This window comes from Papio anubis, chromosome 5 (assembly GCF_008728515.1).
Source record: "Papio anubis isolate 15944 chromosome 5, Panubis1.0, whole genome shotgun sequence".
NCBI lineage: Eukaryota > Metazoa > Chordata > Mammalia > Primates > Cercopithecidae > Papio > Papio anubis.
In genome coordinates this window covers 161,401,057-161,414,753 of record NC_044980.1, presented here as the reverse complement: position 1 = coordinate 161,414,753, position 13,697 = coordinate 161,401,057, and the positions used below count along the sequence as shown (strand labels likewise).

Below are 13,697 nucleotides of genomic sequence, written 5' to 3'. Positions count from 1 at the left end.
CTCGCCATTTTCCCATGATCCCAGCCCACTCCTACCTTGGAACTTTGCACTCCCTGGAACACCCTCCCCCGACCTCCCTCCCCCCGGCCTCCCTCCCCCCGACCTCCCTCCCCCCGGCCTCCCTTCCCCCGGCCTCCCTCCCTTCCACTTTTGCTCAAGCGTCACCTGCCTCACCCTGCTCCACCCCTCTGCCATAACCCCAATCCCTCTAGCCCTGCCCCCTAATATTGCATAGCACTAACCATGGCCTAATATACTGTGTCATTTACTAATTTGCTGTTAATCATATATTATCTGCCCATCACCGTATAAGATCCCGAAGGACAGGGATATGCGACTGCTTTGTTCACTGCTGTATCCTTAATGTTTAGATCTGTGCCAAGAGCATAAGCAGAGCCCGGCATATAATTGTTCAGTAGAGGAATGAATCGAATGAGTGACATCAACAGGAGGGACAGTGGGTTGGGAGCTAACACCAGTGAGCTGGTCCATTTTAGTCCATGTTTAGCCTCTTCGAGGTACCTCCACACTGGAAATCCAAAGACACCTAAGATGCCCAGAGGGGCAGTCAAAGCATTCGGGGAACCAGCTCTGACCCGTGAAGTAACTTGCCCCGCTTCACAGCTACTGAGTGTCAGAGCCTGGACTCCAACCCCAGAACAGCCACTCGCAAGCCCTTCATTGCCGTATCATCCGACGGCCACTCAAGGGCCATCTGCCCCTCTTACATAAGCTCCCCAAGCCTTACTTTCCTCATGTGAGAAGAGGAAGACAATGTTACCTCCTTCCTGGGGTTGCTGTGACAGGAATGAATGAGACAATGGATTTATAAAGCGCGTGGCATGGTCCCAGTCCTGTAGTAAACACTCACGAAGGGATAGAGGGATAGCTGCCAGCATCCCCTCATCTCTCCGTCAGTCCACAGATGCATATAAAGGGCCTGTGATGACATAACGGTAGTTTCCGGATATGCAGAGGCAAACAGACCCCACCCTCGTATGTGTAGAGTCCACGGTGCAAGACGAGCACAGAAACCAATCATTGCACACTCCCATGGGTGCTACGGGGAGAATGAAGGGTTATGTGGGAAACGATAGGATAGGGCTGAAGTGTCCCACTTGATATGGGGGACTCAGAGAAGGCTTCCTTGATGAAATGTCACTGAAGCCAAGGACTAAAGAATGAGGAGAAGCCAGCCAGCAACCTGTAAAGATACGGGTTCCCAGCAAGGAGAGTAGTAAGTGGGAAGGCTCTCGGGGTAAATCTCTGCTAAGGACCCAAAGGCAGTTCACACAGCCAGGGCTCGGTACACAAGGGAGGACATGACGAGAGACCACAGACGCATCCATCAGTGGCGGGGGTCTGGAATGAGACCCTCGCAGAGACTGCATCTGGGGAAGAGCCTACATTTCCTTCCTGAGACCTCCTCCTTCCTGGCTGGGAGAGCTGGGCTCTGGGCAGCAGATCCCAGGGCCGCTCCCACAGTAGAAGGGTGGAGGCTAAGCACCCTTCTCTCTTCCTAGAAACCTCCTGTCCAACCCCTTCAACTGCAACTGCCACCTGGCCTGGCTCGGCAAGTGGTTAAGGAAGAGGCGGATTGTCAGTGGGAACCCTAGGTGCCAGAAGCCGTTTTTCCTCAAGGAGATTCCCATCCAGGATGTGGCCATCCAGGACTTCACCTGTGACGGTGAGAAGGCTGGGGGTCAAGGGCTGCAGGGAAGGCCCTGGGAAGGCAAGGAAGATGGTGGAGATAAAGGATCAGATACTCCCTGAGGTCTGATTCCACTTTGCTTTGGGCACACAGCTGGAGCTCTGGAGAACTTTGCAGATCTGCTGCTAGTCCACATGTCTCCTTCATGCCAGTTAAGAGAAGTCGCCCACTTCAGAAGTCATTTTACTACCATCGGTTAGAAATCTGTCTTCATTAAGACAAGACACTGCTCATTAAAATGAGATACTGCCATCTATGAGAACACTGTTGTACCACATATACTAATCTATCATGTCCACAGTGAGATTGGTACCCCTTAAATGATATGGCACCCTTGTGGAGTGCACAACCTATACAACTGTACATGGGAGTCCTGGCCTCAGTCTTCCTCTCTGCATCATGATGAGACTCAGAGTATGTACTCATGAGAAACAGACTTCAAGAAAAGTCTTGTCACTGGCTGGGGATATGGATATCTGAGGTTTTGGTTCTCAGGATCCCAGAGGGCCTATTTATTTGCATAAATTCAAGCCAGCACAGTTCTTTACTTGATCAACTTTGGGTTATCTAGAGACAGATAATTAACTGAGATTAAGGCGTAATGGAGGCTTGGGACACACTCACCACCCTGGAGGGACTGTGTAGTTTTGGGAGGAGAGAAGGAAAGGAGAAAGAGGAAGCGAAAAGACAAGACTGCCCCCTCCCCCGAGCACTCCTCCAGTCAATTGGGCTTATTCCTGATCTGGGAATGGTGACCTCTTTCCTGTTACTCTTGCTGAGCCTCCTGGATGGTCTTCATCTTACCTCAAATGAGGTAGAAGGTAGGCGACACCCGCCAACCACGGATGAGACCAGCAGGTACCCTATTCCTGGTTCTAGCACACAGCTGGGACAGAGGACAACTTGTGTTTGCGGAGAACACGCAGCCTTGCTCACTGGCGCCCCCCAGTGGGGCTTATCTCCCACAACGCTCACCCTCTCTGGGGCTCTCCACAGGCAACGATGAGAGTAGCTGCCAGCTGAGCCCGCGCTGCCCGGAGCAGTGCACCTGCGTGGAGACAGTGGTGCGATGCAGCAACAAGGGGCTCCGCGCCCTCCCCAAAGGCATGCCCAAGGATGTGACCGAGCTGTAAGTACCCCCAGCGCCTCCAAGCACCCTGTCATCTCACCACCAGCAGCATCCTCCATGCTTTACCCCAGAATCTCGAGCAAGGCAACATGGCGAAACTGCCCTGGGGAGACCCTACTTGAATGGATCCCAGCAAGATGGCAGTGGAGCCCTCACCAAGATGGCAGCCATGGGCTTTGACAAGGGCACAGGAAACACGGCTCCCCCAGTGCCTCTGCCTGGCAGGAGAGGAGTCTCTGACCCCGTAATTCCTAAAGCTACCCTGAATATAAGTGGGAGGGTTATTGCCTCATTTTCCATATCATCCCTGAAACCCCTGCTCTGTACACCCTCTTCCTAAGACTCCTCAGCAGTCTCTCAGTCTGATTCCCGCAGCAGTGCAGGATAATTGTGAAAACATTGTCCAGTGGATGCTGTGGCTTACAAAGCACTTTTCTGAATAGGATCCTATTCCAAGTTCAAACAGCCCTGTCAAGCATGAGGCCCCATTGTACAGATGAGGTCTTAGCTCTGAGTCCCATCCATTCTCAGAACGGGAGCTTTCTTATTCCAGAGCCCAAGCTCCTGCCACTGACTCCTCAGGTCCTGTCTCTGCACCAGAAACTCCCAGCTCAACAAAAAAGGTGTTAGCCTCTTCCTGAAGGGCTCTTAATATTATGGAGAAAATCCTATTTCTGCCCCCTGGAAAGCACAGACAGAAGGACGAAGCGGTCCCCTAGTGAGGGGGCCTCCCTGGAATGCACCAGGAGCACTACAGCTAGGACCAGAGGAGCATCACACACTCGCACAACCAACACACACCATGTGCACACTCGCATCCGTCCACTCCTTCACTCATCCACGCAACACATATTGACCAGGCTTCTCGGGTGTCAGGTACTCTGCTCACATTGGAGAGACAACGGCGAGCAAGATGGGTGTGACCCCTCCACTCCCGGGGCTCATGGTATTAGGGAAGGTAGACATTCATGCGATCATTGCAGATCACATGTGAAGTGACAACTGTGAAAAAACGCTACAAAAAAAGAGGTACAAGGTTGCTAGGACATGCAAAGTGAGAAGTATAACAGAGACAGGAAGCTCCAAGAAAGCTGCCCTGGGGAAATGATGCTAGAGCTGCAAGCTGAGGGGTGAGGGGCAGGTCACTAGGAGGGAGGAGGCGGTGCTCCAGGCTGAAATTGCTGCATAAGCAAAGGCCCTGCATGGGAGTGGGCAGAGCCAGGGAGAGGCAACAGGAACAGCCCAAGTGCCCGAACAGGAACACACCCACAAACCAACACCACACACCACACACCACCATACCACACACCCACACCACCACACCCACACACCATACTGACACACCTACACACCACACTGACACACCACCACACTCATACCACCACACCATCACCACACCCACACAGCACCACACCCATACCACACTGATACACCACCACACCCACACAGCACCACACCCAAATACCACCACACCCACACACCACACCATCACCACATTCACACAGCACCATACCACACACCACCACACCCACACCCCACACCAACACACCACCACACCACCACAGCACCACACCCACACACCACACTGACATACCACCACACCACACACCACCACACCACACACATCTGATGCTTGACTTTGACATCTCTCTTACCAGGCCCTATGCACATCCCCTTTTCTGGGCCAGGTTAGCACATACAGGCATACCTTGGAGATATTGTGGGTTCAGTTCCAGACCACCATAAAGCACAAACTGCAATAAAGCAAGTCACACAAATGTTTTGGTTTCCCAGTGCATGTCGAAGTTATGTTTATACTATACCGTAGTCTATTAAGCGTGCAATCTCATTGTGTTGGAAAAAAACAGTGTACCAATGTACATACCTTAATTCAAAAATGCTTTATTGCTAAAATATGCTAATGATCACCTGAGCCTCCAGCGAGCTGTAATCTTTTTCCTAGTGGGGGGTCTTGTCTTGATGTTGATGGCTGCTATCTGATCAGGGTGGTGGCCAAACATTGGGTGGCTATGGCAATTTCTTAAAATAAGACAGTAGTGAGGTTTGTCACATCGATGGACTCTTTCTTCATGAAAGATTTCTCTGTAGTACACAATGCTGTTTAACATCATTTTCCCATAGTAGAAGTTCTTTTAAAATTGGAGTCAAGGCCAGGCGCGGTGGCTCACGCCTGAAATCCCAGCACTTTGGGAGGCCAAGGCAGGTGGATCACTTGAGGGTGGAAGTTCGAGACCAGCCGGGCCAACACGGTGAAACCCCACCTCTACTAAAAATACAAAAATTAGTGGGGCATGGTGGCGCACACCTGTGATTCTAGCTATGGGGGGGGGCTGAGGTATAAGAATGGCTTGAACCTGGGAGGCGGAGGTTGCAGTGAGCAAAGATTGCACCACTGCACTCCAGCTTAGGCAATAAAGTGAGACTCTCTCTCAAAAAAAAAAAAAAAAAATTGGAATCAATCCTCTCAAACCCTGCTCTACTTTATCAACTGAGGTTATATAATATTCTAAATCCTTTGTTGTCATTTCCACAACGTTCATAGCATCTTCACCAAAAGTAGATTCCATTTCAAGAAACCAATTTCTTTCCTCATCTGTAAGAAGCAATTCCTTATCTGCTCAAGTTTTAGCCTGAGATTACAGCAATTCAGTCACATCTTCAGGCTCCACTTCTAATGTTAGTTCTCACTATTTTCACCATATCTGCAGCTACTTCCTCCACTGAAGTCTTGAACCCCTCAAGGTCATCCACAGGGTTGGAATCAACTTCTTCCAAACTCCTATTAATGTTGCTATTTTGACCTCCTACCATGAATCACAGATGTTCAAATGGCATCTAGAACAGTGAATCCTTTCCGAAAGGTTTTCAATTTACTTTGCCCAAATCCATCAAAGGAATCACCATCTATGGCAGTTATGGCCTTATAAACTGTATTTATTAAATAATAAGACTTGAAAGTTGAAATTACTCCTTGATCCATGGGCTGCAGAATGGATGTTATGTTAGCAGACATGAAAACAACATTAATCTGTGTGTACATCTCCATCAGAGCTCCTGGGTGACCAGGTGCACTGTCAGTGAGCAGTAATATTTTGAAAGAAATCTTTATGTCTGGGCAGCAGGTCTCAACAATGGGCTTAAAATATTCAGCAAAATACGCCGTAAACAGACGTGCCGTCATCCAGTCTTTGTTGCTGTATTTCTAGAGCACAGGCAGAGTAGATTTAGCATAATTCTTTAAAGGCCCTAGGATTTTCCAAATGGTGAATGAGTATTGACTTCAACTTCAAGTCACCATCAGCAGTGGCCCCTAACAAGAGAGTCAGCCTGCCCTTTGAAGCTTTGAAACCAGGCATTGACTTCTCCTCTCTATCGGTGAAAGTCTTAGGTGGCATATTCTTTCAATAAAAGGCTATTTTTGTCTCCATGGAATATCTGTTGTTTAGTGTGGCCACCTTCATCAATGATCTTAGCTAAATCATCTGGATAACTTGCTACAGCTTCTCTGTCAGCACTTGCTGCTTCACTTTACACTTTTCTGTTATGAAGATAGCTTCTTTTTGTTCTGTTCTGTTCTGTTTTGTTTTGTTTTGTTTTGAGATGGAGTCTCGCTCTGTCACCAAGGCTGGAGTGCAGTGGCGCAATCTCGACTCACTGCAAGCTCCACCTCCCGGGTTCACGCCATTCTCCTGCCTCAGCCTCCCCAGTAGCTGGGACTACAGGCGCCTGCCACCACGCCAGGCTAATTTTTTGTATTTTTAGTAGAGACGAGGTTTCACCATGTTAGCCAGGATGGTCTCGATCTCCTGACCCTTGTGATCCCTCCCCACCACCACCCTGGCCTCCCAGAGTGCTGGGATTACAGGCATGAGCCATTGTGCTCTGCCATCTTCTTTTCTTAAACCTCATGAACCAACTATTGCTAGCTTCACACTTTTCTTCTGCAGTTTTCTCACCCCTCTGAGCCTTCACAGAATTAAGGAGAGTTAGGGCCTTGCTTTGGATTAGGCTTTGGCTTAAGGGAATGTTGTGGCTGGTTTGATTTTCTATCCAGACTGCTAAAAGTTTTTGCATATCAGCAATAAGTCATTCTCATCATTCATGTGTTCATTGGACTAGCACTTTTAATTTTCTTTAAGAACTTTTTATTTACATTCACAACTTGGCTATTTGATCCAAGAGGCCTAGCTTTGATCTGTCTTAGATTTTGATATGCCTTCCTCATTAAACCTCATCATTTCTATCTTTTGATTTGAAGTGAGAGATGTGTGACTCTTAGAGGCCATTGTAGGGTTATTAGTTGGCTCAATTTCAATATTGTACTGTGTCTCCGGAAATAGGGAGGTCCGAGGAGAGGGAGACAGGGAACAGCTAGTTGGTAGAGCAGTTAGAACACACACAACATTTATCAATTACATTCATCATCTTTGATGGGCATGGTTCGTGGTGCCCCAAAACAATTACAATAGAGACATCAAAGATCACTAATCACAGATCACCCTAAAAGTATAATAATAATGAAAAAGTTTTAAATATTGTGAGAATTACCAAAATGTAACACAGAGACAAGAAGCCAGCATGTGCTGCTGGAAAAATGGCGCTGAGAGACTTGCTTGAGGCGGGGTTGCCAGAAACCTTCAATTTTTAAAAAACGCAATATCTACAAAGTGCAATAAAGGAAAGTGCAATGAAACCAGGTACGCAGTACCCTCAGGTGTAAGCGACAGAACACAACCCAGGCTCCTCCAGGGAATGTTTCTTTGATCCACGCTGCTAATAATGCCTCTGGGGACAGAACTTGAACATGCCAGTTTCTTAGACTAACACATGGCGTGAACCTCCAGGGCGCACAGGCACGCGCCACCACGCCCAGCTAATTGTTGTATCTTTTTTTTTTTTTTTTTTTTTTTTTTTTTAGTAGAGACAGTGTTTCACCCTGTTGGCCAGGATAGTCTCCATCTCTTGACCTCAGGATCTGCCCGCCTCAGGCTCCCAAAGTGCTGGGATTACAGACACATTCTGACAGTGTCATTGCAGTGCCTGCATCCAGCCCTAGAGCCCGGTATCTTCCAGTGCATTCTTCAGTAATCTGAGTTGATACATTCTCTTTATGCTTAAGGTGGTGTGAGCAGATTTTCTTCCTCTTTGCCCAGGAGGAAAGCTAATATACCACTTCATAAGCTAGCTGTGAGGATTGAAAGACTGGATGCCAGGGGTTCAGAAGCACTCAGTCACATCAGCTATGACGATTGTTATCATTGTCATGACTCCTCCTCTATGTTTTTGAGTGGATTTTGGGGCCAGTCCTCTGGGAGTTACCCACATAGGGTAGAAGCCTGAAAGTGCGCAGCTTGTATGTCAAAGGCCATGGTGAGTCCTGTGACCTGATTCCAGGACTGCAGAGGAGACACTGCATTTTGGCAGAGTGGTCGGTGCCTGTCTCCTTTCTCTCTGCGTCTTCCATTTCACCCCACTCCTCAATTCCCATCAGAGGCCTCTCTGGGTGAGGAAGAAAACACCTCATTTTTGCACAGGCCAGCTCCCTGCAGTCTGAAATGGGTGCAGATAAAAACAGATGCTAGTCTGCGATGGGGAAGCAGGTAGAATGTGGTAGAAAGAGCACTGGGCTAGGAGCCCAGAGGTGAGTCCCAGCCTTGGTTCTGCCTGTGCCTTGGGGCTACTCGGCAGCATCTCTTCCCACTCCTGCCCCCAGAAGCCACATTGCAGCCACACCTGTGGCTTCTTGTGATTCCCCCGGTGATATGCCTTTCCTGACTTCAGGGCCTCTGTCCAGGACATTTATGTTCTCCCGGCCTAGAATGTTCTTCTCTCCCATCCCTACTTAGGTAACCCCCTCTGGTTTCTCAGTCTCAGTCCTTCCTGAAAGCACAAGTTAAGAAGAGTGATTCTGAAAACAAATAGTCTCGGGTTTAAATTCCAACTTGACTACCTACTGATTGCATCACTTTGGGCAAGTTACTTCATCTCATTCAGCCTCTATTTACTGATCTGTGAAATGGGGATAACAGTGGTGTATCCTTCACAAGGTAGAAGGTGACTAAGATAACATAACCAAAGCACTTAGCCCTGTGTGCAGCGCATAGCCACGGTTTGATGAATGTCAGGGGTGATTATTAACCTTCCTTTCAGAAAGCCTTTTGGGTGGCTAAGACTGGGTTGTGTGCCTCTCACTTGCATCCCCATGGCTCTTCTCTCAGGTATCACCCTGTATTGTAGTTGCTTATTTACTTACTTCTCCTTCTAGACCAAGAGCTCCCTGAGGGCAGCAATTGTGTCTCATTCACATTCTGTTTTCTTTCCCCCTTCAGAGTTAAGCACAGCAACTCACCCATAGCAGGTATTCAGGAAAAGATGAATAAGAAAATGATCTTGAAAAATAAACCTCTCTGAATCTGTCTTTTCTTCTTTTTTTTTTTTTTTTTTGAGACCGAGTCTCGCTCTGTGGCCCAGGCTGGTAGGCTGGTGTGCAGTGGCTCTATCTCCGCTCACTGCAAGCTCCACCTCCCGGGTTCACACCGTTCTCCTGCCTCAGCCTCCCATGTAGCTGGGACCCGCCACCACGCCCAGCTAATTGTTTGTATTTTTTAGTAGCGATGGGGTTTCACCGTGTTAACCAGGATGGCCTCGATCTCCTGACCTCGTGTTCTGCCCACCTCGGCCTCCCAAAGTGCTGGGATTACAGGCGTGAGCCACCATACCGGCCGCACATGGATTCTTGAATGTGTGTTTCCCAATGCTCCAGAGAAACTGGACCTCACTTTCAGGTCCAGACATTTCCCAATGCTCAGAGAAACTGAAACTAGGGCTGCCAGCCCAAGGGAAGGAAGGGAAGTCTTGAAAGTTGCTAAAAAGTTCATGTCCACCGTGGGTTTGAGCTGGGGTCATGCCCTTGAAGTTCTGTGTACACAAATGCCCCCGCATGCAGTGAGCTTCCTGCCCTTCCCTTGGACCGGGCTGTGCCATGGGATGGGGCTGCAGAGAATGACCCAGTTATACTCTCCTTCCTGGGCCAATTGAGTGCCAAGTGACACATGTCAAAGGACAGAAATGCCATGACAATAGCCCATGAATGCTTTTTCCCAAAGCTCGTGGAACAGAAACTGAAATAACAACGATAATTGCATACAATTGTAAAGTAAACTTCAGCACTTTGGGAGGAGACCTGATTTTCTGCTTTGGAAATGGTATCACTTCCCCTTGGCCAGGCGTGGCTTCCAAAGTGCACTGAGGAAGGCAGCCCTCACTTCTGTCCCCAAACCGTCTTCCTAGGGTGGAGGGTGGGGGGTAAGCAGGAGAATGAGTGTCAAAGAAAGTGAAAGCTGGCAGACCTGGAGAATTATGGCCGGGAGCCTCTGGTTCAGGGACATTGGCTGAGTCCAGATCCAGGGTTTCCAATGCAAGCTTTCCAGCTCCCTCAAGCATCATTAGTTATCTCAGGCAGGGCTGCCAGCTTACAAAACAAAATTAAGTTTAATTCACTGAGAAGAAGCAAAAACAAAGTTGCCCAGCATTTCTCTAAAGGGCAGGGTGTGAGAGTCTGTTGCAAGCATGCAAGACCCCAGCAATGCCATCCAAGCAGGAGGTGATTTTTTTCTCCAGTCAGCCCTCTGCAAACCCTCACTGGCCCTTCTCTCACAGTCTCCTCTCAATTCTACCCTGGGTGAGTCAAGCCAAACGGAGCCTCATTTCCACATTCAGTCTTGCAAGTGCTCTTTGAAGCAGAGCTACAGTACCACTTGCCCTCTTTGACCCCAAATCCTATGCTCATGCCCATTCCAACAAAGGTTCTTAAATGTTTAGGTCTCAGGACTCCTTTATGCTTTTCAAAAGCATCCAGGACTCCAAGAACCTGTGTTTATGTGGGTTATAGTTACTGATATTGATCATATTAGAAACTAACACTGAGAAAATGTTAAAATATGCATTAATTCCATTTCAAAGTAGCTATTATATACCCATGACATGTTTATGTAAAAAGCACATTTTTAAGACAAACCAAAAGAAATGCAGGTGAGAGGAGTTTCATTGTTTTATATTTTTACAAATCTCTTTGATATCTAGCTTCCTAGAAGACAGCTCGATTTTCATATCTGCTTCACCATTCACTTTGTTGTGGTATGTTTTTTGGGTGAAGTATAAGAAATCTGGCTTCACACAGAAATGTATTTGAAAAAGGGAGGAGCCAGGCGCGGTGGCTCACGCTTGTAATCCCAGCACTTTGGGAGGCCGAGGTGGGTAGATCAGCTGAGGTTGGGAGTTTGAGACCAGCCTGACCAAAATGGAGAAACCCCGTCTCTACTAAAACAAAATTAGCCAGACATGGTGTTGGGCGCCTGTAATCCCAGCTACTTGGGAGGCTGAGGCAGGAGAATCGCTTGAAGCCAGGAGGCGGAGGTTACGGTGAGCTGAGATCGTGCCATTGCACTCCGTCCTGTGTAACAGAGTGAGATTCTGTCTCAAAAAAAAAAAAAAAAGAAAGAAAGAAAAAAGAAGGAAAGAAAAAGGGAGGAATACTTTAATAGCCTTTTCAGATAATTATGGGTATTCTTTGATAAAGACCAAAGCTCAACAAGTGGCATTTTCTTAAAGGCTAGCTGTAGTGTGGAACCTGCCCCCGTACCAGTGAACCTTTGGTCCTCTGTTACATTAACTACCAATCTATCTTACACTTTGAATGGAACTTTCCCTGTGCACAGTCTTGTAACATCATGTGTTGGTCAATGGGAAAATGTCGGTTCTCTGAGTTATACAGATCTTCCAAATGCTAACACATTTCATTATACAATATATTTTTAAAATAATGTCCTTTGATATCACCGCTGATCTCATCAGAAAAGTCTTTAAGTGACAGAAGGTTGTTAAGCTCAATGTGGCAGTGAAAAGTTTTCCAAAATTTTAATTTTTACTTGGAAGCACAAATTTATCATTGGCGACAAATACTGTGAGTTGCTTTTTTTTTTAAGTGATGGGCTTACTTTGTTCATTTTCAAGAAATTATCTACTAAATAGCCATGTCTGAGCAATGAGTTTGCCAGTCTTTCTTTTTAGGTAAAAAGCAGTGTTCCATGAAAAAATGTAAAAGCCAGCTAGTTCAGCTTGCAACTCAATTACACAGGTACTTTTCTCTAGACAACCAACGTGCTGCGTGTGCACATCTTCCATTTTATCCTATGGAACATTAAAGGAAGTTGTGCTCAAGAGTTGAACATTAATACAAACAATAATTCTTGATACTTCATCAAGGGCATTCCTGGTTTTTGTAAAACCTGCAAGCGCACAGAGGTGAAGAATACAGTGACCGCTGGTTTCATCTGGTAGCGATGTCCTGATTCATGCTGAGGTGCCAGCAGTTTTACCCTCCACTAATTTTGTACCATCAGTGCAACTGTCAACACAGGGAAAAAGGAAAATAACATTTTAACCTTATTGTAAATATAGTTTTGGCCTCATAGACCCCCAAAAAAGCCTCAGGGACCCCCAGGGATCTATGGATGACACTTTGAGAACCACTCTGGTCATTACACATTGGTGGGCAACGGATAGAGACAGATAACTGCTCTAAGTCAGCACGAAGTTCCTAATTTAAAAGGCAAGCTTACAGAATCTTATGGAAAGCAGTACAGAAGCAAATACAGGACATCTCAGCCCTCAAAGTCACTGAAATACTGTCTGCGAAGGAGGGCCTCACTGCCTTCAGAAAGTACAATGATTGCTGTACAGCTGTCCTTTTAAATTCAAGCTTACCTCACTATTTTAGAACTGAAACCTAAAAAGCTGCTTGCTTCCATTTTTGGAAATGTTTACAAACATCAGGTTTCCTGGTTCTGGAAACAAACTCTGCAAAACCTACATCTTCATAAGGGCTAGAGAAGAAATTCAGAATCTGGTGCTGGTGAACAGCTTTCCCCCATATCCACCACTGGTTAATATCCACGATGTTTAGACACATTTTTGGTCTAAGGACCATGAACATGGATTTGTTGTCCTATAACTTGACAACCCAAGGAGAGGAGGGGGCAAGGATGACATAGCTCCCCCAGGCACAACTATTGGAAGAAGGGATTTGTATTTGGATGTGAGGTCTGAGAACATCGTGGGAAGCAGTCTGGCAGTGTACATATGCATGTGCGTGTGTGTGTGTGTGTGCACACATAGCACTGACAGGAGACAGGAAAGGGATGGGGCTCAACCAGCAGGTAGGAGGGGACAGGGCTGCGATGCAACTCTCTGAGAGTGAGTGTGGCAAGAGGTGATGGCAAGAATGCACTGGGTAAAGAAGCAAGAAAGACCTGGCCTGGCACTGTGTGGGTTCCAATGAGTTAGGGGATGGAGGTCTGGGGTCCAGAAAGCTCAGTGGTGCTTGGTCCTCATCCATAGTTTTATTGGGGGAGATATGCAGGCAGGAGAAGGGGGAGTGTGACGCAGCAGGTGACAAGCACAAGGGAGTGGCTCAGTCAGTATGTGCTCTGGAAAGGGAGGAATCCAGGAAATTCTGCCCACCTGGCCTTTAAGAAAGCAAGCAAGAATGTCCTGTCTATGCGGCAAACCACCACAGCCACCATTTCTAGAGCATTTACTGTGTAGCAGGTGCTGTGCTGGGTTTTCTTAATAGGTAATCGCATTTCAGCCTGCTAACAACTCTTCAATGCAAGTGTCATTATTCCCATTTTGCAGATGAGATAACCAGAGCTACTGAAGGTTGAATAATTTTTGAAGATCACGCTGCCAATAAGCAGCAGAGTCTAGACTCAAGCCCAGTTCCATCTGACCCCACGTTCTCCCTGTGGCAGAAACCCAAGTCCCTATGTGTTCTGC

At 47.3% G+C, this 13,697-nt stretch overlaps 1 protein-coding gene across 5 annotated transcripts in view; it reads left to right on the top strand.

Annotated features, from left to right (window-relative positions):
* SLIT3 (slit guidance ligand 3) overlaps positions 1–13,697 on the top strand; it is a 636,360-nt gene that overhangs the window by 547,268 nt on the left and 75,395 nt on the right. For all 5 annotated transcript variants that reach the window (XM_017960112.2, XM_017960114.2, XM_017960113.3 and 2 more), the window contains 2 exons: positions 1,524–1,687; positions 2,708–2,840. In XM_017960112.2, coding sequence (XP_017815601.1) covers positions 1,524–1,687; positions 2,708–2,840 — 297 coding nt within the window. The remainder of the gene's footprint in view (positions 1–1,523; positions 1,688–2,707; positions 2,841–13,697) is intronic.